Below are 22,860 nucleotides of genomic sequence, written 5' to 3'. Positions count from 1 at the left end.
GCGCAAACGTTACTTTGTGCTATTCTGCAGTTTCAGAAAAAATTTTAGCCATTGACCAGGAAAAACCTGGTCTAAAGTCAGTGGCGCAGTCTAAAGTCAGTAGCGCGTTATTCAGATGCTATTTTAGGGGCGCATGCTTGGCCATAATGTAGCGTGTGCACAACGCGCATACACTTCTCTCATCTAAATGGATGCAGCAGTTCCCATTTTTGCAAACCATACATAATTACAAAGGAAAATATTACTGAAAATGCGCTTCAGGTGTTTGGATAGGTCAGGAGGCACTTTACAGTACAGTCCTCAAAAAGTCGCAGCACTCTTTGTGGCTTGTTGTGTTTTAACATTTCCATGAATCATGGATATGTTGATGACATAAATGAGGAAATATTAGAGGACTTAAGGAGACGTGATGTTGAACTACGGCGGGATCTTGTCCGGGAGTAATGCGCGATGCGCTCGGAGATGGAGTGGGGGGAAGAGGAAGGGGCACAACAGGGCAGGTGGTGCGTTTGGAGGCCCACGCTCCATGGCTGCAGCAATCCTCTCCGAGACTGTTGAGACGCCCGCCGAAGCGGGCAACATCGCCACCCAGCCAGGACGGGCATTTATTACTTTGCCGCATCTCGCATCGGCAGCTCCTGCTGGCGTGCACCAGGCAAATCCGCCGTCATAATAGCAATCCGCCATGGAACAAGCGCCCTGCTCTTAAAGGGAATGTGAGATGACGCTCTGATTGGTTTATTGCACGTTACGCCCAAACCACACCTAGCTACTTCAGACCAACCCATTTTAGATTTGCGTCGGGCGCAAGAGTCATTTATCCCGCCGGTAAAATAGCAACAGCGCCCAAGATTCGCCCACAAAGCTACTTGCGTTTTGCGTTTCATACTTGCGTTTCATACTTGCGTTTCAGATCGTTAAAATAGGGCCCGAAATCCCTTCAGTTCAAGGAATCAGATCTTATTTGCAAATTTTTTTTTTATATTTACATGATAAAATGAAATGTCTTACCTTTCCAACGTATAGCGGCTCTGTGCCTGTGTACTCCTCCACCACAAAAAACTGGTTCCACACCCATCCTCTCTTCACTCTTTCCAATGATGAGGGTTCTTCCTCCTGTCTACTCCCTCCTGAGGTCGAACCACTAGTCCTTGAGGCCTCACACCGGCCAAAACTACAGCAGCTAAGAAAACCCAATGCTGCCAACAGTGCCCAAGCTCCTGCTGTCCAAGAAGGAGCCATTTTGTTTGAAAAAATAAAAAGAGGAAAAGAAAAAAAGGAAGAAATTGAGCCTGGGTCTACATGTAACATAAAAGGTGCATGTAGACAGAAGGTTTTTCGGTTATAGTTTTATACCAAATAAAGGTCCACAAGGGCAAACTTAAAAGGTCTTTGTGTAAGAACTTGAAAGTTAATCCATGAGATCACAAATAAATCTGAGGTTATCTGCTGAATACAGGGCACGGCGTGGCGCATATTGACTTTCTACCTCCTGCAGAGTATCTGTTTGTATTGTAACATGTCAGTCATTCTGATTCTCTGATAGTATCTGCCCCACCTTTTATAAGCACTTTTTTCCAATTCTGATCTAAAGTAGTGAAACAAACAGACTTTTTTCTTTCAAGCTGAATTATTGAAGGCAACCAAAACAAATTTTACTGGATTAGCTCCCTGATCAGTGGGGAAACGAGGGGAAAACAGGGATACAATGGCCGTGAGGGACACGCCCCTGAAGAGTAATGGTGTCCATCCATTCTTGACTCGTTTTTTTCCGCTTCAGTGTATCTGATTTCACTTTTAGCCATGTCACGGCCAATGGTTGGTGTGTGTTTCAGGTGGTTTAATACTAAGCTGTCTAAAAATGAGTATATTGAACTTTTTTGGAAAGAAAACTCTTCTGTAGTCCAGTTCCTCAAAAAGTCATGAATAGTTTTGCCTCCTGAAGCAGAATCCTTGGACTGAGAAAAGGCCAACTAATTTTACTGTTGGTGATTTTGTTTGATCTTGGTTTTTCCCTCCAGAACAATCCAATGGTTTGGAAAGTTCATTCTTCAAAGGTCCTACGGTATTTCATTGGCCATCATGACAACTCTATCAGTGACTCAAAGGCAGGAATGGGACAAACCTGCAAGACACAAAAAGAAAATTGATATTATAATTGCAATTTGGGCTGAATCTGTAAATGTTTTCTACTTGATACTTTTGAAGGTCCTATTGAGCCTCAAAACCAGTCAGGGTTTAGAATGACATCTTTTTTATTTATTCCATATACCATGAATAGTGTTGAATGTGCAATTTGCAGTGAATTAAGGAAGAAAACAAATCCTCAAACAAACAAATCCTCAGACACTACCTTTCTGTTCATGTTTGTTTTACCTCTGTGTGTTCTGAGACACAAAACCCATGATATGTTGGTTTTATTAGGATTATCTGAACATAACTGTTTTTCCACTGGCGATTCTTGTGTTCAGCAAGAATTCTAACAATGTGCTGTGAGCTGGAGAGCGATGTGAGAACAGTGAACAGAGGACAGGACACCAGGTGTGTGCAAAATAGGAAAGAGAGATAGACACAGGGAGAGAGAGAGAGAGAAAGAGAGAGAATAAATAAAGAGAGAGAGAGAGAGACAAAGAGCGAGAGAGAGAGAGAGAGAGAGAGAGAGAGAGAGAGAGAGAGAGAGAGGTCATTGTTCATCACACACCAGACCCAAAGCATCTGTCTGCCTTTCGTCCGACTGACGGAGCGGCCCCAACATCAGCCAGCTGATTAATTGCATGAGGGAGCACTAATTGGATAAAAGTATTAATCAATTAATTCTATCCAATAAGGCAACAACCCCCTAATACTTCAGACAAACATTGGGGAGCGGTAGGGGGGAGCAGATACGGTCCTCTGCTGTTGTGAAACATTCACAGAGGTTAGACAGAAAGACAGAGCTGACGGAGCAGAGACAGAGAGAAAGAGAGGTTAGAGGGAGGGTAAATGAGAACAAGCAAGACAAAAAGAGAATGAAAGAAAGTACTGAAAAATGAAATAATGAGTGAAAGATTAAAGGAGGGAACGAGACAGACTGTGTGTGTGTGGCTGTGAGTGTGATTAATGGTCTCTTTGAAACATTCAGAACAAAAAGCGGATGACTGAAAAAGGAGAAACAATAACATTTAGTATGTCTCTGGCCTCACGATCTCAAGAAAGGAAGATTGCAAGACCAGTCGAAGAAAAGCTCCCCAGGCCAGCAGGTGGTTTAACCTATTGTATTTCTGCCAGCTGGAATAGGACTTCTAATCTCACTCTCCTGCTGCCTGGTAGCGTGCTTGGAGCTTCCGGAAATAATTCCTACTCAGACTGTTGGTCAAGGCAATGTCCATGGTATTGGAAACCAACTGCTCTGGGGGTGTCCAATATCCACAGCAAACAGTTCAGGAGCATCTTAAAGAGCTTAGACCTCTTCTTTACTTGGTACAGTTGAATGAATGAATGAAGACATTTATGAATGAATGAATGAAGAAATTTATTTCAGACATATCAAAAATAAACCAAAGTATCAAAGAAATATACTAAGTTAAATGAGCAAAACATTCAATAAACAATAAGTAACATTGGCCAACTTAGACATGTTTGAAAAGGAGTAGGAAGAATTATACACTTATTTAATCCTACCCCTTTTCCATAATTCAGTAAATTATTAATATTATTATTTATATTTGTATCGCATTTATATTTATCACATTTATCTTATATATATATATATATACATATACACATACATACACATATATACACACATATACACATGCATAATCATACACATACGTCAAAGAACACATATTGCAATTATTAAAGCCCTCCTTTTCTATATTTTTTGAAAATCATTGCTGTGTACCTTTTATTGAATGGATTATACATTATGCATTTGTGGGATGAGCAGCAGCACTGAGTATGTGGGTTGCGCCCATGAAGAATTTGCCAAATCTTCTCTGCCAATGCCAAACAGCTTAATCTGCCATTGACTTGTTTGGTGTTTGGTGGATTGGATGACTGAAGTTTGAAGAAACAGACATATTGGCAATTTAAGAATTTATTCATTTCACAAACAGGAGCCTAGCGTGTGGATGGACCATACACAGCCACAACAGCCTGGCACCTCCTCCTCATGCTGGTCACCAGCCTGGTCACACACTGCTGTGGGATGGCATCCCATTGTTCAACCAGCATTTGTCACAAGTCAGCCAACGTGGTTGTGTTGGTCACTCTGGCACGAACAGCATGATCCCACAAGTGTTCAATGGGGTTGAGGTCAGGACTGCTGGCAGGCCATTCCATCCTCTCCACTCCCACATTCTGGAGGTAGTCTCTGATAAACCCTGCCCTGTGGGGGCGAGCGTTGTCATCTTGGGGGATAGAGTTCGGTCCCAGACTGTGGAGATATGTGATTGCCACTCGTTGCAGAATCTCATCTCTATATCTCTCTGCATTGAGACTGCCTCCAATGATGCCAAGCCTCGTTTTTCCAGGGAGATGCCACCCCACACCATCACACTGCCTCCACCAAAGGTGTTACTCTATCGGTGCAGTAATCAGCATAGCGTTCTCCACGTCTTCTCCACACCCTGACCCTACGATCCAACTGCTGTAGGCAGAATCATCCAATCCACCAAACACCAAACGAGTCAATGGCAGAATAAGCTGTTTGGCATTGGCAGAGAAGATTTGGCAAATTTTTCATGGGCGCAACTCACATACTCAGCGCTGCTGCTCATCCCACAAATGCATGTTCCTTACAAATGGGGCACCATTTGAAAGGGAACTTAACAGGCTTTCCAACAGTATAAGATTTATTGCCAAAAAGTATTGTTACCACAGAGATAATCTACCAAACACAAAGTTCCTTACTTTTTGTGCTAAGTTATATTAAATTTCCTACAGATGAACATGACCTTTTGATTTGACAATGTGAACTTGTCTTCCATCCACCCCTTGAATAGTTCAATATTGGAACTTGGTGCTTTCTAAATACAGCTAACAATTACATTCTTCTTCTTTTCAATGCAGATTTCAATTAAATTTCAGTTAAACATTCTAATAAATTTCCTATTGCAGTTGTCATTTCCTCTACCACCTTAAATTTGAGGTTTTTATCCATATACACAGCCACGCCTCCTCCAGTCTTGTTCTCCCTGTTCTTATAATTCAGTTCATAACCATCTAATTCAAAGTGCATACCTTTTTCAGGATTAATACACTTTCCGATATTGCAATTATGTTAAACGGTTTTGTGAATTGATGTAAATATTCCTTAATATTGAGAAAATTTGCACACAGACTACTACTGTTAAAATTAATAATTGATAGTTTCCGATCTGTGTTGATGGTCTTGTTGCACTGAATCATCATTGGTGTAATAGCTGCAGTGGTCACTGATGTTAAAGAAGTTATTTTCTGGGTCGATATCATGCTCAATGTCTTGTGAATTATGCTCAGTGTATTAAAATGTTTTTAGTTCCAGCTTATCACAATCAGCAAGCAGTTGGGTTATAGGTAACGGTGTACTATCTCCGGATGTAGGCCTAGATGAATGATTATTTTCAGAGTGTGTCATGTTTGAGGTGAGTTTGTTTACTTGTGTTTCCAGTTACCTCATAATCCACTTTGCTCCTCATTTAAACTTGTCCAAATCCACGATGTCTTTCATCACCATCACTTTCGCCTCCTCAGGTGTTCCGTTTAGTTTCATGAAGATTTTGCAGTTTGTGCTTTCCAGGCGATATCTACGGTGGCCGGGAAGTGCAATGCAACATTACAAAGAATGAAACACTTTTACATTTTGGAAAACAAATTTACATTTTGGAAAACAAAATAACATTTTAGAAAACAAATTTACATTTTGGAAAACAAAATAACATTTTAGAAAACAAATTTACATTTTAGAAAACAAATTTACATTTTGGAAAACAAATTTACATTTTGGAAAACAAAATAACATTTTAGAAAACAAATTTACATTTTGGAAAACAAAATAACATTTTAGAAAACAAATTTACATTTTGGAAAACAAAATAACATTTTCGAAAACAAATTTACATTTTAGAAAACAAATTTACATTTTGGAAAACAAAATAACATTTTAGAAAACAAATTTACATTTTCGAAAACAAATTAACAAGATGCAAAACACTTTTACCAGTCCCGAAACAAATTTACAAATGACAGATTCTTCACGGAAAGGGAATGTACCACATACCGGAAGTGATGAGGTTTTGTATACATGTCGCCTTGACTACGGCAGTTATGGATCGAATGCGTGCAATAGAGCCAGAGCCTATCTTGGAACAGGGGAGGCACTGCCTTATATACTGTCTATGGGCCGTCCTTAATGCATCGCCAGTGTAGGCAAAGGTCTAACGGAAATAAAATCACTATAAATCGTCAAAATCTCATGCGATGTTCTAGTTTTTTTAAACAAAAAGACAAAGAGACTAATTAATGTGTTAATACAAAGAATATTTATTATAATCAGTTCACAGATATGAGTACAAACGGAAACTTCACCCTTCTGAACTAAGAGGTTCTGCTTCAAAGTGAAGTTTAAACAGACTGAAATGTCCAGGCTCACTCCCCACTAATGATTCATTTATTTCTGCATGTATTTATTTATTTAACGAGACTTTAAGTCGTGTTTCGGCTCCACAGTCCGAGTCCCGCCAGACTCCCTTTAGGAAACCTGTGATTTAAACTTCAGCAGGCTGTGACAGTCCGCTCCGTTCAGTCCTGGATCTGATTCTCCCGGGCTTCCCTTCCCTCCAGCGGGCCCAGCAATACGGCCTGGGTCTCCAGCGGCGTAGTGTCGGTTTTGGCTCCCAGGAATGGGCAGTGAGCTCCAGGTCCTGCAGCTGCAGACGGACTCAGCTGCCCCCTGCTGTAGCTTCGATCCGGCCGCGGCGGCTGTCGATACGTTCCCTGTTTTTCCAATGTTTCCGTCAGGTCCGCGTCGATATAAAACTCCAAACACCGCCACCACACGTAAAGTCACCATAAACTTCATTCACGCCATATACTCACTCACAACAACACAAATTGACTGCGCTCACCAACAACACCTCATCACTTCCGGTATGTGGTACATTCCCTTTCCGTGAAGAATCTGTCATTTGTAAATTTGTTTCGGGACTGGTAAAAGTGTTTTGCATCTTGTTAATTTGTTTTCGAAAATGTAAATTTGTTTTCTAAAATGTTATTTTGTTTTCCAAAATGTAAATTTGTTTTCTAAAATGTAAATTTGTTTTCGAAAATGTTATTTTGTTTTCCAAAATGTAAATTTGTTTTCTAAAATGTTATTTTGTTTTCCAAAATGTAAATTTGTTTTCTAAAATGTTATTTTGTTTTCCAAAATGTAAATTTGTTTTCCAAAATGTAAATTTGTTTTCCAAAATGTAAATTTGTCTCGAGCTTTGTAAAAGTGTTTCATTCTTTGTAATGTTGCATTGCACTTCCCGGCCACCGTAGATATCAGCATTTCGTTTGGTGAGATGTTCATTCGTGTAAACGTCTGTTCCCTTCAACTTCCTTCCTTGTTTCAGTAGTGCAATTTTGTGTTTTCGGTTAACAAAGCTCATTATAATGGCTTGCTTGTCGCTGTTATAGAGCTCAACAGTCCCGCCCACAGCGGGTTCCGGAAGTAAAAATACAAAGCAATTTCTCCATTGACAATTGGAGTATAAGCCATAAAATCGTAACCCAACATGCGTATGACCGAGGTTTTATTTTGAGCCCCATTACAATAACATCATTAATTCTCATGTACTGCTCTAGATCCGCCACTCTGTTCTTCAGGAAGGCGAGTCTCGTGTCCTTCTCTTGATTTTGAAGCCGTACTTCCGCAACCAGCTCTTTTTGCTGCAGCCTGACAGCAGTAATCTTTTCAGAGAGAAAGTCAAGCGACCTCTTAATGTCATCGATTTCCTCTATCGCCGGTTGCTTCTTAGGAGGCATGACTTCGTCTGGTTCTTTTAGCAGTCGGAATCCTCTGAGCGCAAACTCAAACCTCAGATGTGAAAATGTTTGTCTCCAGCGTGTGGCCAGTTGGTGTTGTTAATGGAGGAACTATGTGGGGAATCGCACATATAACATATCAGTAATGTTATCGCATATATACGGTGTATTCAGTCATGTGATGCAGGGGTTGATTTGTTACATGCAATTAAGTAACAATGTAGCAATCACACATAATGTGGAACTTGTAAGGTGACTAATACTGATCTTGAATGGTACTCCAGTATTGCAAATGTTGGGAGACTTGCAAAATACAGACTTACAAGAATATACAGCCAAGCTAGAGGCTCTGTAAGACTGTACTTAGGCACAACAGTGCTTTGAGTTAAATGGAAAATGCGCATGGTTCAAAAGGGTTGTACTTCGTGGCTTAATTAATCGTGGCTTAATTAATTAATTAAAGTTAGGCGTAACATGCAATAAACCAATCAGAATGTCATCTCCCATTCCCTTTAAATGCCAGGTGCGTTTGTACCTTGGCACATTGCTATCATGATGGCGGATTTGCTGAGCAGGAAGGAGAGAGTCTGTGTGCTGCTGCGCGTCCCTGTGTGTGTGGCTAGGCTCTCGTCAGGGATCACCAAAGTCATTACAATGAGGGGGATATGAATGTGGGTACCACATCCCATGGCAATCCATCCGATAGTTGTTAAGATATTTTACTAAAAAACTACGATGTCAACTTCATGATGGAGGGATAGGAAAAGTCTGAGGATCACCAAAGTCAGCAGACTTTATCCTCTAGGGACCATGAATGGTTTCAATACATTTCATGGAAATCCATTGGTTAGTTTTATATCATATATGTATATTCATAGATATTTCTGTCTGGACCAAAGTGGCCATCAGAATGCTGGTATGGCTGAAAGAGAGAGAAGAGGCTGAGATATCTTGACTTTTACAAAACGTTGTTGCGTTGTTTGCACAATAAAACAATAATTGGTTGAACATTACATAAACTAACAGAACCCTATAACCACCTTATGACCACACCCGACTGCAGGAACCATTAACTGAAATGTGTACGTTCACAGTCAGGTAATCAACAATGAGCCTGCCAAGAGCCATTGGGGGCAGAAAATGGCTGCTCTGACCCCATACACATTCCTTCAGGACTAGACATAATAACACTGAACTCCAGAGAGAAAATTTAGCAGTCAAGGACAACTTTGTCTCTCGACACAGGCAGACTCTCCCTATTGTGCCCTGGACTGATTGGCATGGCAGATCAACACCAGTGGTGCACTGTGTGCCTCGGCACTGAACATGCCGCTGCCTGTGTCCACTAACAGTAGGAGTGTGCTTGTTGGCAGTAATAGGCTTATTTTCCAGCATTCTGCAGGTTTGCTCTGACACAAGTGAGACAGAATGTGACTGGGCTCTTCGACTACTCCCTGTGCCTGTTTCTAAGATCCACCACTTGCCCCTGCAGAGGATGATAGCCAATCGACGCTGCCTGGCAGTGGAGATGACACACTATTATCATTCTCTGCTGAGGCAGAGCTTTGTCCTTCTGTAGCCAGGCCACTCCTGTTGTCTTGTTAAACAGCGAGTTCCAACATGTCTGTGTCTCCAGTTCCACAGTCGCTGTAAGCCAAGGTAGTAGCTGACTGTCTGCACACAAACAGACCTTCCTACTGTCAAATCACTGCCCGTCTGTCTGCTGCGTTGCCTCCCACCAGAGACGCAAAGAACCCTGGGTTAAGTAATCTCTCGTCTGCCTCTTTCTTTGAACCCCTCTGCATCAGCTTTGTTGAAACGGCTACTGACGGTAGCGTTGCTGCATTCCTGCAAGCTCTTGACCTGCTATCTGGTCTCTGAGAGTCAGAGGACTTATTTCACAATGCAAATCATTGGGCAACAAACTGCAATGGTCAATCAAATGCACGCAGATTGCAGGTAAATTACCCTGTGTGTGAGCAATGTAAAATTATGCTAATTTTACTGTTCCATTTGCAATCATCTAGTCTGAGATTCTGGAAACTGGGCTTCCTGGATCTTATTTAATTTCACATCATTGTTACCTGTAACAACACGCCCACACCACTGCAGCCCCACACGGGTTATTAACACAATGATATTTCAGGTCTGAACTTTAACAATGAACAAGCAGGTGCCTGCTCATCTGCCTGGTGCTTGCAGATCACTGTGGATCGAGAAACACACATGAGATTGTTATTGTTTAATGTTCTTCTGTAAATTATATCACATCTTGCAAGCCTGTAGAATTTTGCACTCATGCCCTATTTAGTACAGAATAGATCAGAATAGACAACTCTAAAGGGTGGTGACTTAATCTAAATGCTTCACATCATGTAGTGTGTCGTCAATTACAACACAAATTCAACTTAAGGGTTTCTTTTTTTTCAATTTGAAAAATTCATATGAACCTTAGCCTATGTTTATTTAGAGTAATACTTTGCTTTACATTTTCTATCTCTCCCTCTCCTTCTCGCAATTTGATCAGCTGACTCTGGGTGTTTACTCTTTCAGTTAAACCAACCAGATTTTGCCACAATCTCCCTGGGCTATCGCGTTGTTGCAATCAAACCTTCAATCTGTTCGACTCTCTGCTGCTGTCAGTTGTCATTTCTGGCAAAATCAATGCAACCGTCCACCCCATTCACCTCCAGTTCTCATCATTCCCAGCGCCCAGGTTTCTTACATCATCAGAAGCCCCGCTTCATATAACATCCATCCAGATCTTCAGGCTCTTCCTTCAGTCCTTCATCACCACCACCACTGGTTAGACTCCTTATAAATACCATTTATAAATATAGCATTGCAATGGAGTTAATCGCCAGAGACAAACATTTCAACCTATTGTGCACCATGTTAATTCAATTTATTTCACACTTACGTGAAGTATCTCCTGATCTAAATACTTTTAGTATGATTAAAACTAGTGAATCTCTTGTTGTACTTTGAATGATATTTGATCAAAAAAGGAGAGAAAACTCATCTTAAGTCCCTCGCTTGACTTACATTGATCAAAAAATATTTCTTTTCAAGTTTCCAATTAGATATTTTTGAGCTGTGGAGTAATAACTTCAAAGCAACAGAAAGCATACTGTTTATTCCTCTGTGCCTCAAAGGCAAACAGCATTGGGAGGATAGAATTAATTCATTTTTGCCTATCTACACTTTCCTTGTTCCCTTACAGTAGATGACTTAAGTGCGGCAGGCAGTTTGAGTATGTTTAATTAGAAAGCATGTGTCAAATATTTTTTCTGCGCGCACCAATGGCCCAGAAGTTGCTTTGCAAACTGAAACATTTGCTGAGCACCAAATGTTTGGTATCTAAAAACAAAATCAAACACTCTTCCAATGAATCTCCTCCTTCTGTTCTGCCTTCCCGCTTGGGGAATTTCATTAAGTGTGTACACATTTACTCATGATTGCATGTAGGTCTTTTAGTAGGGAACTCTAATGAGTCAGAGGTGGAGAAAGAGAAAAGGAGAGTTATGTTAGTGTGTTCAGGTTTTACTCAAACTTTGGCATCACTACAGTGGAGTCAGAAGCTTTCACTAGCGGAGGCAGATTAGTGACATGTCAATTACTGCTCTTTCTCTTTCTTGCAGTGGCTAGCAAAACTTGTTGATGAAAAGATGGCTGACATATCTGTCTCTTCCTGTGTATCTCTCTTTTTCTTTTCCAGTATGTCTCTCCATTCCCTCCTCTACTCATTCTCCAATCCAAAGCTTTTGGCAAGCACTGTGCAGCCATACGTGACCTATTAGAGTGCTGGATTGATTCTAAAGCATGGCTGCAGCCTCTCATCATAGGGCATGCCCAGAGCACGCCCTTTGACAGCTGGCAGTGGACAGACGACAGCCAGGCAAGACTGATCACTGCGAACTGATAGGCATGGGGCCAATGGCCAGCAGACAGCCCTCTCTGTTTCTCACACACACACACACACACACACACACACACACACACACACACACACACACACACACACACACACACACACACACATTTACAGGCATGCGAGCACGCAATGTAGCAATGTGTGTGGGTGTGTGTTAAAATGCATTTGACCAGGGGCCCTTTGTCCTCTTTGGCTGACATGCTGCTCTGACCAAAAATATGAATGAGAGAAAACAATAATTGAATACATAAATAACTAAATAATTGCTAAAAAAAAATTATGCAAAATAAAATAGTAATTTTAAATACAAAAATAAGTTTTCAAGTGCTGAAGTCAAAACTGCCTAAAAAGTAGTTAAATAATTAAAGTGAAAATAAACATTATTGTTGTATAATATTATACTACCATTACTACTGTTATGTTACATTCAACATGCTAAACAATATCTGGAAGGCAAAAAACTTGTCACTCAAGACCAAACTGCAAATCTTCAACTCAAACGTAAAGAACACTCTACTCTATGGCTCAGAAACCTGGAGAATCACCACCACCATACTCAATAAGCTGCAGACCTTCACCAACCGATGCCTCAGACGCCTCCTAGGAATATACTGGCCTAACACCATCTCTAACGCCAACCTGTGGGAACTCACCAAACAAGACCCAATAGAAATGCAAATCCGGAGGAGGAAATGGAAATGGATAGGGCACACACTCAGGAGAAAGAAATCAATCACTAAACAGGCGCTGGCGTGGAACCCACAGGGCAGGAGGAAGAGAGGCAGACAGAGAACCACCTGGAGAAGAACCACAGAACAGGAGATGAAGAAAGAAGGGCTGACGTGGCAACATCTGGAGCGGAGGGCCCAAGACCGGAGAGGATGGAAGAGCTTCGTCGATGGCCTATGTTCCTATGGGAATCTAAAGGCTTAACTAACTAACTAACTAACTATTACTACTGTTAGAGAGAGCATGCCAAACTCCTGTTCCGCACACAATGATGTAATTGTCAAAGTGTAACATGATGTAAAGATACTTCTTCTTTATCGTTATGTTGGTGATTGACACAGCAATTATGTTTGGCTTACTGTAGATGTTTGCCTGACACTAAGGATTTGTTGCATGACTGTTACGAGTGTACGGTACATGTATTTGTACCGGACCGTTTCGGTACAGGACTTTCGGTCCTTCCAAGTTCCCACACGAACATATTAAGTGGCAGACCAGAAGTTTGTTTAGTCTCCGCCCTGCACTTTGAGCGCTTTACACACACATTGCACACAGTACGTTTATCCCAGCCAAGCCTCTAGCTAGCTAGCATCATGGCCAATGTAGAGAAGCCAGAGCTTGAAGACCCTCCGTTATCATTAAGGTCTCCTGTTTGGGAACATTACTGTTGATTACTGGCTTCATCACATTACATTGGGTATCTTGGGGCTTATAATGTGTTAAAGGTCCCATGGCATGAAAATTTCACTTTATGAGTTTTTTTTATATTAATATGAGTTTCCCCAGCCTGCCTATGGTCCCCCAGTGGCTAGACATGGCGATAGGTGTAAACCGTGCCTTGGGTATCCTGCTCTGCCTTGGAGAAAATTAAAGCTCAGATGAGCCGATCTGGAATCTTGCTCCTTATGAGGTCATAAGGAGCAAGGTTACCTCCCCTTTCTCTGCTTTGCCCGCCCAGAGAAGTTGGCCCGCCCATGAGAGAGAGAGAGACATCATGGCTTGCAAACAAGCAAAGTGGCAGTTGGTCAAGGCCACACCCCCACCCTCCACCTTGCCCCCCCCCCCTCTCTCCTCCTCAATAGCATTTAAAGCTACAATGGCACATACTAAGGAAAGCTCATTGTGGGACTGGCTCTAGTGGCTGTAATGCTGCACCAAGGCTGGATTTCGGGAAAGAGACTTCAGATACAGTATTAGGGGACCACTAAGGCCTATATAAAAGCATCCAAAAAGCAGCATGTCATGGGACCTTTATATGTTGATTCTATTTAGCTTCTTTAATGGGCTAATCGGTGACTATGGTTAGGTAATAAGTTAATGTACCTTTACAAATAAAGCTTCATAATGGTTGTTGTACGTTGTTGTTTATAGTGACAGTGACCTCAAAAGAGAGAAAAGCAGTATAAAGGCAGAGCTGAATGAGGCAGCTAGCCAATATGCTCTATGCAAAACTGGTCTCAAAGCTGCAAGTAAATTATGACTGAATTATCCCAAATACATATTTTTGTCTGAATCTTTTGTTCATCTTAGAAATAATCTTTCTTTATAGACTGAGAAACTAATGTATTTTTTTTTTGGTCTACATTATACCTTGTTCTAATGTTATGTATTATTTTTTTATCATAAAAGCACAACTGGGCAGTGCTATTTTATGTGGCAATGAATTCAATATTTTGTTTCATGTTTGAAACAGATCTGATCAGTTGTTGAGTATTTGGGGCAATACAACATGGAGGGGGAAGGGGAGAATATATGAAATGCCTTTCTTTTATGGGGGAAAAAATGACCCATATTCTGGGAAGCTTATATCTAAAGAATGTATGAAATAAAGGAAAAAGCACTGCAGCATAAAACACACACAATAGAACATATTTGTACAACTGAAAAAGAAATAAATGGAACCTACATAATTTTTTCCATTGTTGTGATTTTTCTGCAGCTAATAAAAGGTTCAATATTAAGGATTTGGTGTTGAATGATGCACAGCAGCTGATTGGTCAGTGGCCAATTTGAGTTTGTTTCCAAAACAAGTTTCCATTTTTATTTATTTTTTTACTGTGATAAGCTTATCTGTGCCTCTCTGCCTCTCTGCTCTGCCATTAGCCCACTCTCCTCTCAATTGTGCCTTCCCTGACCAATCAAATTAGCTGCCACTTCAGAGAGTTGTGTGGAGTGCATATGAGTACTGTGAATTACTGACTGAAATATACAAGGTTGCTTTTTTTGGTTGCACAGAAACACTGTTTAACTCTTGTTGTAAATGATGAATCAGTCTCTGCAAATATAAATGTCCTCATAGGATTCAATTTGCATATTAGCAGAAAATGTCATGCTTTAATTCATAATTCATGTTTTCACAAACATTTGTGTGTGTTGGAGCTAGGCAAAAATGCAGTGTTCTCCTGCTGCACTGACACGTTTTCCTTCCTGGGAGGCTGTATAATGAAAAAAAAAAAAATGAATGTATGCAAAGACACATACACACACAGAGACACTGACAGTCACTCACTCACTCAAAGACACAACCATGTACACACACGTTTTCCACACAAACACATGCACAGAAAATTAATGCAAACTTAAGCATACCCATTTCATTTTGCAAGCCTTTACACCACACACACAAGCACACTCTCCCTGTCCCTCCACCACCCATCCTACCATTAGTTATCTTATTCTATATTCCATGCACCTCTTTGCCTTTTCTGTCTTTGTCTGTCTGTGTCAAACTCACTGTCAACAAGTTCTAAAACCTATTGCTTTTCAGCCTTTCGCTCTCTCTTTGTGTCACTTTGTTTTGGAGTCTTTTTCTTTTGTCACCCTGCCCTTACAACTTTTCTATCATCTCTTATGCTGTCTGCCCATCCACACCGTCTTTCTTACTCATTTTCTTCTTTTGCACTCCACTGTCACTTTTATTTGTTCTTGTATTTCCTTTTTCGCCTGTTGTCTGCTCCACAGTCTCAGCAGGTTCCCTCAGTTAGGATCCCTCTGCAGGTTTATGTTTCTCCTGTTTTTCTCTATCCGTTTGTCTATCTCTTCCATCCCTTTATAGTTTTTCAATCAGTTCCATCCTGTATTACTTTAAAAGATATTTTCTGAGATGTATGATGTTCCATTAACCTTCTCTTGTGCATTCTGCAAATTCTTACACATATACAGTACATGTGACAACTCAGTTGAGCCTGGTGACATTAAGGAATGTCGCTGCATTTCTCTGTAACAATAACTTCTCATGTCAGTGGCCACAGTGAAGAAAAACGTGGCACAGGTGATTACTATCTGAGGGAAGGAGTTTATACTTGGAAGTTAATAGCCTGAGGTTAACACATGGCCACATTTACCCCAACACCACCCCAGAGCCCACTCGCTCGCCACAGTATATCTCTGCCTCAGATTGATATGTGCACTGATTTTGCATTCACTCAAAAAAGTTCCTATGCACACACACAAGCATGCACAGCTTAAAACACACACACACACACACACACACACACACAGACACACACACACACACGTGACAGATGGAATAATGTGTATTACCAGTAAGTCACAGCAAAAAGTAAAAGTAATGTGTATTAGCCTACCAATAAGTCAGAGCAAGCAGTTGAGTAACAGCAGTTGAGGGTTCATATTGAGTAATTTTGGCATTTTCATATTTTGATGGTATATCACAGTTTATGGTTAAAGTTGTTATTGTCATTTTCAGCAGTTACAGTACAGTACGTTTGTGATTTCTTATTTTTCATGTGCAAAATGTCATTTCAACAGCAGCAGCAGTAAGTGTGAACAAGAGCGTTGTAGTTACTAGAGGGCCACAGCAGGGGGAACGTAAAACTGTTGAGCTATGTTGCGGTGCACGTCACCTCTTACCTTCAGTCATTACACATATAATCTGAGGAAAGTTTGTGTCCGTGCCTCTTTCATTCAACTACTCCCCTTTTCAGGTATGAGTGTCCTATAATATGTGTTATTGTTTAACAGAGTGTAATGTGAATGTGTATATGTGCTGAGGAGAGTGTTTTTACAGTTTTTTACGATTGTTTACACCAGTGGTTCTCAACCTTTTTTGTGCCAGCGCCCCCCTATCCATTATCCAGGTCCCTACCGCCCCCCATCAAATATTATGTAGGCTAAATGCCCCGAATATTAATGATTATGCCCCAATATAGGCCTATTATTGTTGTTACTATTGTTATCAAAAATAATCAAAAAAATCAAATCATTGAATGACAAACAACACATGTATTAGTTTCCCAGGTATCAAAAAGCCATGTGAATAGAAATTATATATATTTACAGGTTTTAAAGAAAAATGCAACCATTTGACATTCAAATTAAATAACAGCAGCCAATCAGAACGACTAGATATGTAACATTCAAACTATAATTAGGTATTATCAAAATGCCTGCTGCATGGTGTGAACCTCAGCACCTTTAGAAGATGACTATAATTTGAATGTCCTTTTTTGTTTGTGAAGTTACCTTGGGTGTCATGAAATGAGCTTTAAATAAAATGTATTATGCTTATTATTATTATTATTATTATTATTATTACAAACACTAACAGTAGCCAATCAGAAACAGCTAGCAATTTAACATTCAAATCTAGTTTTCATTCAAATCTAAAATCGAACTGTTCCAACGGAAAACAAGCTGGCACTTATCAAAGGATCACACACACACACGCACGCACGCACGCACGCACGCACGCAAGTATTTTGGTGATGACAAACGACTTGAAGAACGACACCTACTGCCGAATAGAAATAAGTTTACAACCTTTTGAAAGAGTTAGTGAGAGCCCTTTTTAATGCTTAGAAGAGTCTAGGTTTGCTATCGCCTGTCTTGCGAGTAAGTAACAGAAAAAACCGTTTGGAGAAAACGCAAACCCACATGGCGCTGTGTTTTGTGGAGGTGTGAGAGTCCCGTACAGTAAACTGTAACATCACTTCCTCTATCGCTTCCATAAGAAAGTTTTAAAACACCAAATATAAGCCCTGAACTGGCGGGAGTTTATGGAACAGCTGACTGTTTGCCAAACAACAACGCACAGTCGATATCTCTCGCACGTCTCTTTTCTTTCTCTCTTTCTCCGTGAAATGAAGCTGCTTTCAGGTACAGTAGGAAACGTTGTGTTTAATAAACCATCTGACGAAAAAGTGTTACGGTTAAATATAAAGTCTACTTGTGCTACATGGGGGGGGGGTTACAGAAAACAACGTCACAGCGATTGCTTTTTTTTTATCTTCACGTAGTAGCTACAGAGCTCATTTAAGACGATGCTCTGACGTCCCGTTTCCATGAAGGCAGCACGGAGCTGCGCCAAACAAAGCTGACAGAAGCACAGAGAAGTTAGGATACCCGTCTGGTCCAGTCGCAGTGCTGTAAACTGGCAGCTTTTAATGTTGCAGACTACTTATTCTTTAGTAGTTTAAGTGTAAACATGTATTGTTATTGTGAATCTTTGGTTTAAACTAGCTTTCAAACAAACGCCCCCCAAGGGCACCTCAACGCCCCCCTTTCCAAAATATTGCTTCCAACGCCCCCCATCATCTTCTGAACGCCCCCTGGGGGGCGGTACCGCCCCCGTTGAGAAACACTGGTTTACACACTAAAATAAAAATGTCCACACAATTTGCAAAATTCTACTCCAATGAGCAAAACAGCTCCACAGATTTGCACAACATTACACACAATGTCTGTTTCACCCTTTTTGCAAAACATTACACACAGTGATTTGTTAAACTCTTCACACATTTTCACACCTTAGACACAGATAAGGATTGTGAGGTTACTTCCTTGTCATTACAAAGCCCCAGATTGCCAATGACCACACCAATGAACGAATTGGATAATCACATCCATCAGGTGTGGAAGCACACATGTGCTAATTTGAAAACGCAGCACTCAGGTGTGCTATAAAAGGCAGCAGGTGAGTTCACCTGTCTTCAACAAAAATGGAAGGAGCTAGAAGAAGAAGAAGAAGAAGAGTGAGAATGAGAGGGGGAGCTCAAAGAGGAGATGAAGGCGGTAGAGGAAGAAGAGAAGAAGGAGATACAGGAAGAGGCCTAGGTAGAGGAAGAGGAGAAGGAGGTAGAGGAGGAGGCCCAGGTAGAGGAAGAGGAGAAGAAGGACTTGAAGAGTTGATGGAACCTGAACAAAGAAGATGAGGACCAAATTTGACTCAAGAAATCTGTGCAACACTTATTGACCATGTTATCAACCATGGACTGACGCTGATGGAAGCTGGACAAAGAGTTCAACCAAATCTCAGCAGAAATACTGTTGCGTCAGTAATTTGGACATTTTATCGAGAAAACAGGTAAGCTAACCACACAGTACACTGAAACTGAAGCTCGCTGTACTTATCATCAATATTGTTTACTGTGACATTTGACAGTAGGCTGCATGTGTATTTTTTATATATTTTTTTTTTTCACATAGGATTGAGGGTCGAGGACACCACGGTGGAAGGGGCCCTATGTTCGCTCGTGCACAAGAGGCCGCCATTGTGAACATGGTTTTGACCAATAATTGTATCAGGCTGCGAGAAATCCAAGCCAATATCATCAACCATGACCATATTTTCAATAACATCCAACGAGTCTCTCTGTCAACTTTAGGTCGAATCCTCAAGAAAAATCAAATATACATGAAGCAACTGTATCGGGTACCATTTGACAGAAATTCAGAGAGTGAAACATCTGCACAATGAGTATGTGGAGGTATGTATTCATCTTACTATGGTGTCGTATTGTGCACTGCTCATAATGTTCTGGCACAAAAAAATACTGTGCAATAGATAGTGAATAGCATCCTATTGTCTTTTACTGTGTTTCAGAGAGTCTCGCAAATGGATGCTGCAGAAATTCAACATGAATTTATATATGTGGATGAGGCTGGCTTTAACCTTGCGAAAACCAGAAGAGGGAGAAATGTAATTGGACACAGGGCAATCCCCAATGTGCCAGGGCAGCGAGGGGGTAACATCACCCTTTGCACTGCTATTACACAAAATGGGGTCTTCCACCACCATGCAAATCTGGGACCCTATAATGCAAATCTAATACTTGCATTTCTTGACAGATTGCACAAGATTGTCACAGCATTAAACCAAGTGGACCAGATGGTTTTTCTTCAGAGTCAAAGTGTATGTCCTTCATGCAGTAATTTGTCTACAGATTGTATTTGTTTCATTGATTTTATTGTTGGTTGATTACTGTAACTGATTATGGTAAGAAATACTGCAAATATTGAAATAAATACTTGAACTATTCAGTCTGCAGCATCAGTGTTGTGCAGTGCTTGATAAGTTTATAGTAGGCATATTTGTGTACATTCTCCCTATATCTCAAACTAATCATGAAGAATTTTTATTTTTTTTGTGGGTCTTCTAAATTATCCCTTACATAACAATGTCTGGCCAAAAATCTAGCACATGCTATTTCCTAAATTTTTTTTACAAATGTTTATTTATCACAGCAGTGTGAAACTGGCTGCAATAGTGTCTGATCATTGAGGACTGTGTTGGTTAAATGAAAACTAATAGCATTTTCACAAACGTGTATATGTTTTGACTTAATGGACTGTTTTTTTTTTTGTTTTTGTTTTTGTTTTTTATAAGCATGTCATTTTGCAAACAATCTAGGAATTATGCAAATTGAGTGGTGTTTAGATAATTGTGATTATAGTTTGAAAAAGAACCAAGTTTTCAAAATTGCGTGTAAACAATTGAAGAAAAACTGTAACACAGAATGTTCGCACATTGTGAAGTAATGAAGCTAATTACATGAAGAAGAGTAAGCTAGCCACATTAGCCTTTAGCAATGCTAACTGCGACATGGTGGATGAAAGAGCAGCACTCAGTGGCCATGTAGAGACATTGTACGTGTCGTATGTTCTGTATACATTTCTGTAATGTATTGAGTGTAATTGTGAGTGCTATAGGTTATCAGCATAACTTTATTTTGTATCTCTTGTGTATTGCCGTATTTGCTTGGTATATTTCAGTTCTGTAGATATGCAGCAGCAGAATTTTATGTATTATGTATGTTGTATTGTGTTATATTCAGTCATTACACATATGATCTGAGGAAAGTTTGTGTCTGTGCATCTTTCATTCAACTACTCCCCTTTTCAGGGCTTTTTGTAAAACATACACAGATAGCGAAACAGACCCTGTACCATCTTCTGTTCCCAGAATCTCCCCATCAGATGGATGAAAGCTGCCATCAAAGCCGGGCCCAGGAGGAGTTCAGACAGTGTGCTTATTCAAGTGAACCCGACACCAGAGTCCAAACCCCGCCACCATGCTTATTAAATAGCCTACTTTGTCATTTCCAATCCCAATTTGTCACAGTCACTTGGCTCAGCGCCCCGTGCCATGTCACAGACGAGTGGAAAAAAAGGCACAACAGAAAACATGTCTGTTTATGTAGTGTTTATCTAGCAATGGTAAAGTTTTAATGGCCTGTTTGCTGCTTTACTGACAACATAAAAATAAAATGCATAAAAGGACACAAACAGTTTTCTCTGGAGTGCAAAAGGGTTACCATGTGTACAAATGTACTAGCTCATGGAAGTTGTGCAAATATTCATAAATGATGAGACTGCTAAACAGGCAAACATTCAATAATAAACATTTCTGCAATTTAAATGCAACTTCAATGTTTCCAGTTATGTTGTTCACTATATGTGTCAGTATTTGATATAAATAAAATACTATTATGTTCAATGAGCAATCATATATTAACAAAGTCTATAAATTGTCAGATGAAATGTTGATGCAAATCGCCTACAGTTTCAAAGCACAATTCAGTTCTTGTGCCATAATTATCCAAACATCAATTCCAACAAACCACAACATGTAATTCTTAATTCAAACCACCTCTGCACAAACATCTAACACATTTCATCCATCTGAATGAATCAGTCCCCATGTAGTTTAAACCTACATTGTGTAATTTTTTGAGTTGATTCTTAGCAAAAACCCCTGTGTTCTTTCATGTGTAATTACTTCCACCAACTAATCAAAGTATTCTCGTAAGTGTACAAACTGCCATTTAGAATCATTCAGAACACATGAGCGAGTCGCTCGAATGACGGCCGCCATGTAGCGCCTCCATCTTTAAAACACATTAGCCAAAGAGGGACATATCTCCACCATTCGCACAGTGAATGCCAGGGGGAGATTACTCGCTGGGGAAGCGAAAAAGAGAATTAAAACGACAACACGAGACCAAAGTGAATATTGGAGTGGCTAGAATAGCTGCGTGTAAACGATGGAGATACTAAGAGCTAATTTCGGGTTCGGCCACCGTAGGAGTGGGAAGGGCTAGAGAGTAATATTCAGTTGGTTGTCATATACAATTTCACCGCTAGATAGGAGAAATTCTTACACAATGTAGCTTTAAGGATCCAGGCTGCTTTCTGTTTGGCTGCCTCCTGTACTCCGGCAGCATGCTAGTTGTACCTTGCTATTGTTTGGGTCTCTCTCTTCTCAACTGGACTCTATATTCTGAATCCTAAACCCCATGTCGTATTGGCAAGTCAATGATATGCAGCCGAGTGTGACTGGGTAGAACAAAATCTGCATTGACACAGGGAACTGTCTAGAGAATGGGTGCTGCCTTGCATTAGGCTGCTGTGTTTGCTTTTGGGTTATAATGAGAGGTGACATATTGTCAGTGCCTTGCTAAAGCTGGTCTCCTAATTACACTAATTGCTGCTTTTCCACCCCCGTCCCTCCCTTTCTCTTCAAATCCCCCCAGCCCCCCTTTCCCCTTTCCTTGTTCAGTCTCTCCCATGCTGCCAATACTGCTTCTACTCTTCAAAATTCAAAAGCCTTCACCCACATAGTAAAATGAACCTGCACCCACTCATTTTTTTCTCACTTTCTCTTTACGTCTATTGATTTTTCTTAAATTTCTTTTTCATAAACTACCCCTGGTCCATTCCTTACTCTCTGTCTCTGACTGTCTGTCTTTGTCTTTCTGTCTTTCTCTTTCCTTTACCCCCTGGACTAGCCTTTGTGCCTATGCATGCCACAGTGTCCACTATTGCTGCACAGACCTCAATGCCTGGGCTGCCAGCTGCACAATTACTAAATCGCTCATCTCATGGGTGGCTGGCACTCTGTATCCCCAGCTTTGGCTGGGAGAGAGAGAGAGAGAGTGTGTGTGTGGGGGGGGTGAGAGAAAGAGAGG

General features: G+C 40.6%; 1 protein-coding gene and 1 long non-coding RNA gene across 5 annotated transcripts in view; one reads left to right on the top strand and one right to left on the bottom strand.

Moving 5' to 3' along the window:
• Nucleotides 1–22,860, bottom strand: part of LOC120558070 (cadherin-22-like) — a 193,427-nt gene that overhangs the window by 89,969 nt on the left and 80,598 nt on the right. For all 4 annotated transcript variants that reach the window (XM_039798916.1, XM_039798919.1, XM_039798918.1 and 1 more), the window contains one exon: nt 1,012–2,125. In XM_039798916.1, the coding sequence (XP_039654850.1) occupies nt 1,012–1,311 (300 nt within the window). In that variant the 5' untranslated portion in view covers nt 1,312–2,125. The remainder of the gene's footprint in view (nt 1–1,011; nt 2,126–22,860) is intronic.
• Nucleotides 18,786–19,670, top strand: LOC120558071. Its single transcript, XR_005639050.1, has 3 exons — nt 18,786–18,977; nt 19,100–19,380; nt 19,497–19,670. It is a non-coding gene; the product is annotated as an uncharacterized LOC120558071 (long non-coding RNA).

Source organism: Perca fluviatilis, chromosome 4, assembly GCF_010015445.1.
Source record: "Perca fluviatilis chromosome 4, GENO_Pfluv_1.0, whole genome shotgun sequence".
In the NCBI taxonomy this organism is placed as follows: domain Eukaryota; kingdom Metazoa; phylum Chordata; class Actinopteri; order Perciformes; family Percidae; genus Perca; species Perca fluviatilis.
Note: the sequence above shows the minus strand (reverse complement) of the source record. Positions and strands in the feature narration are given on the sequence as shown.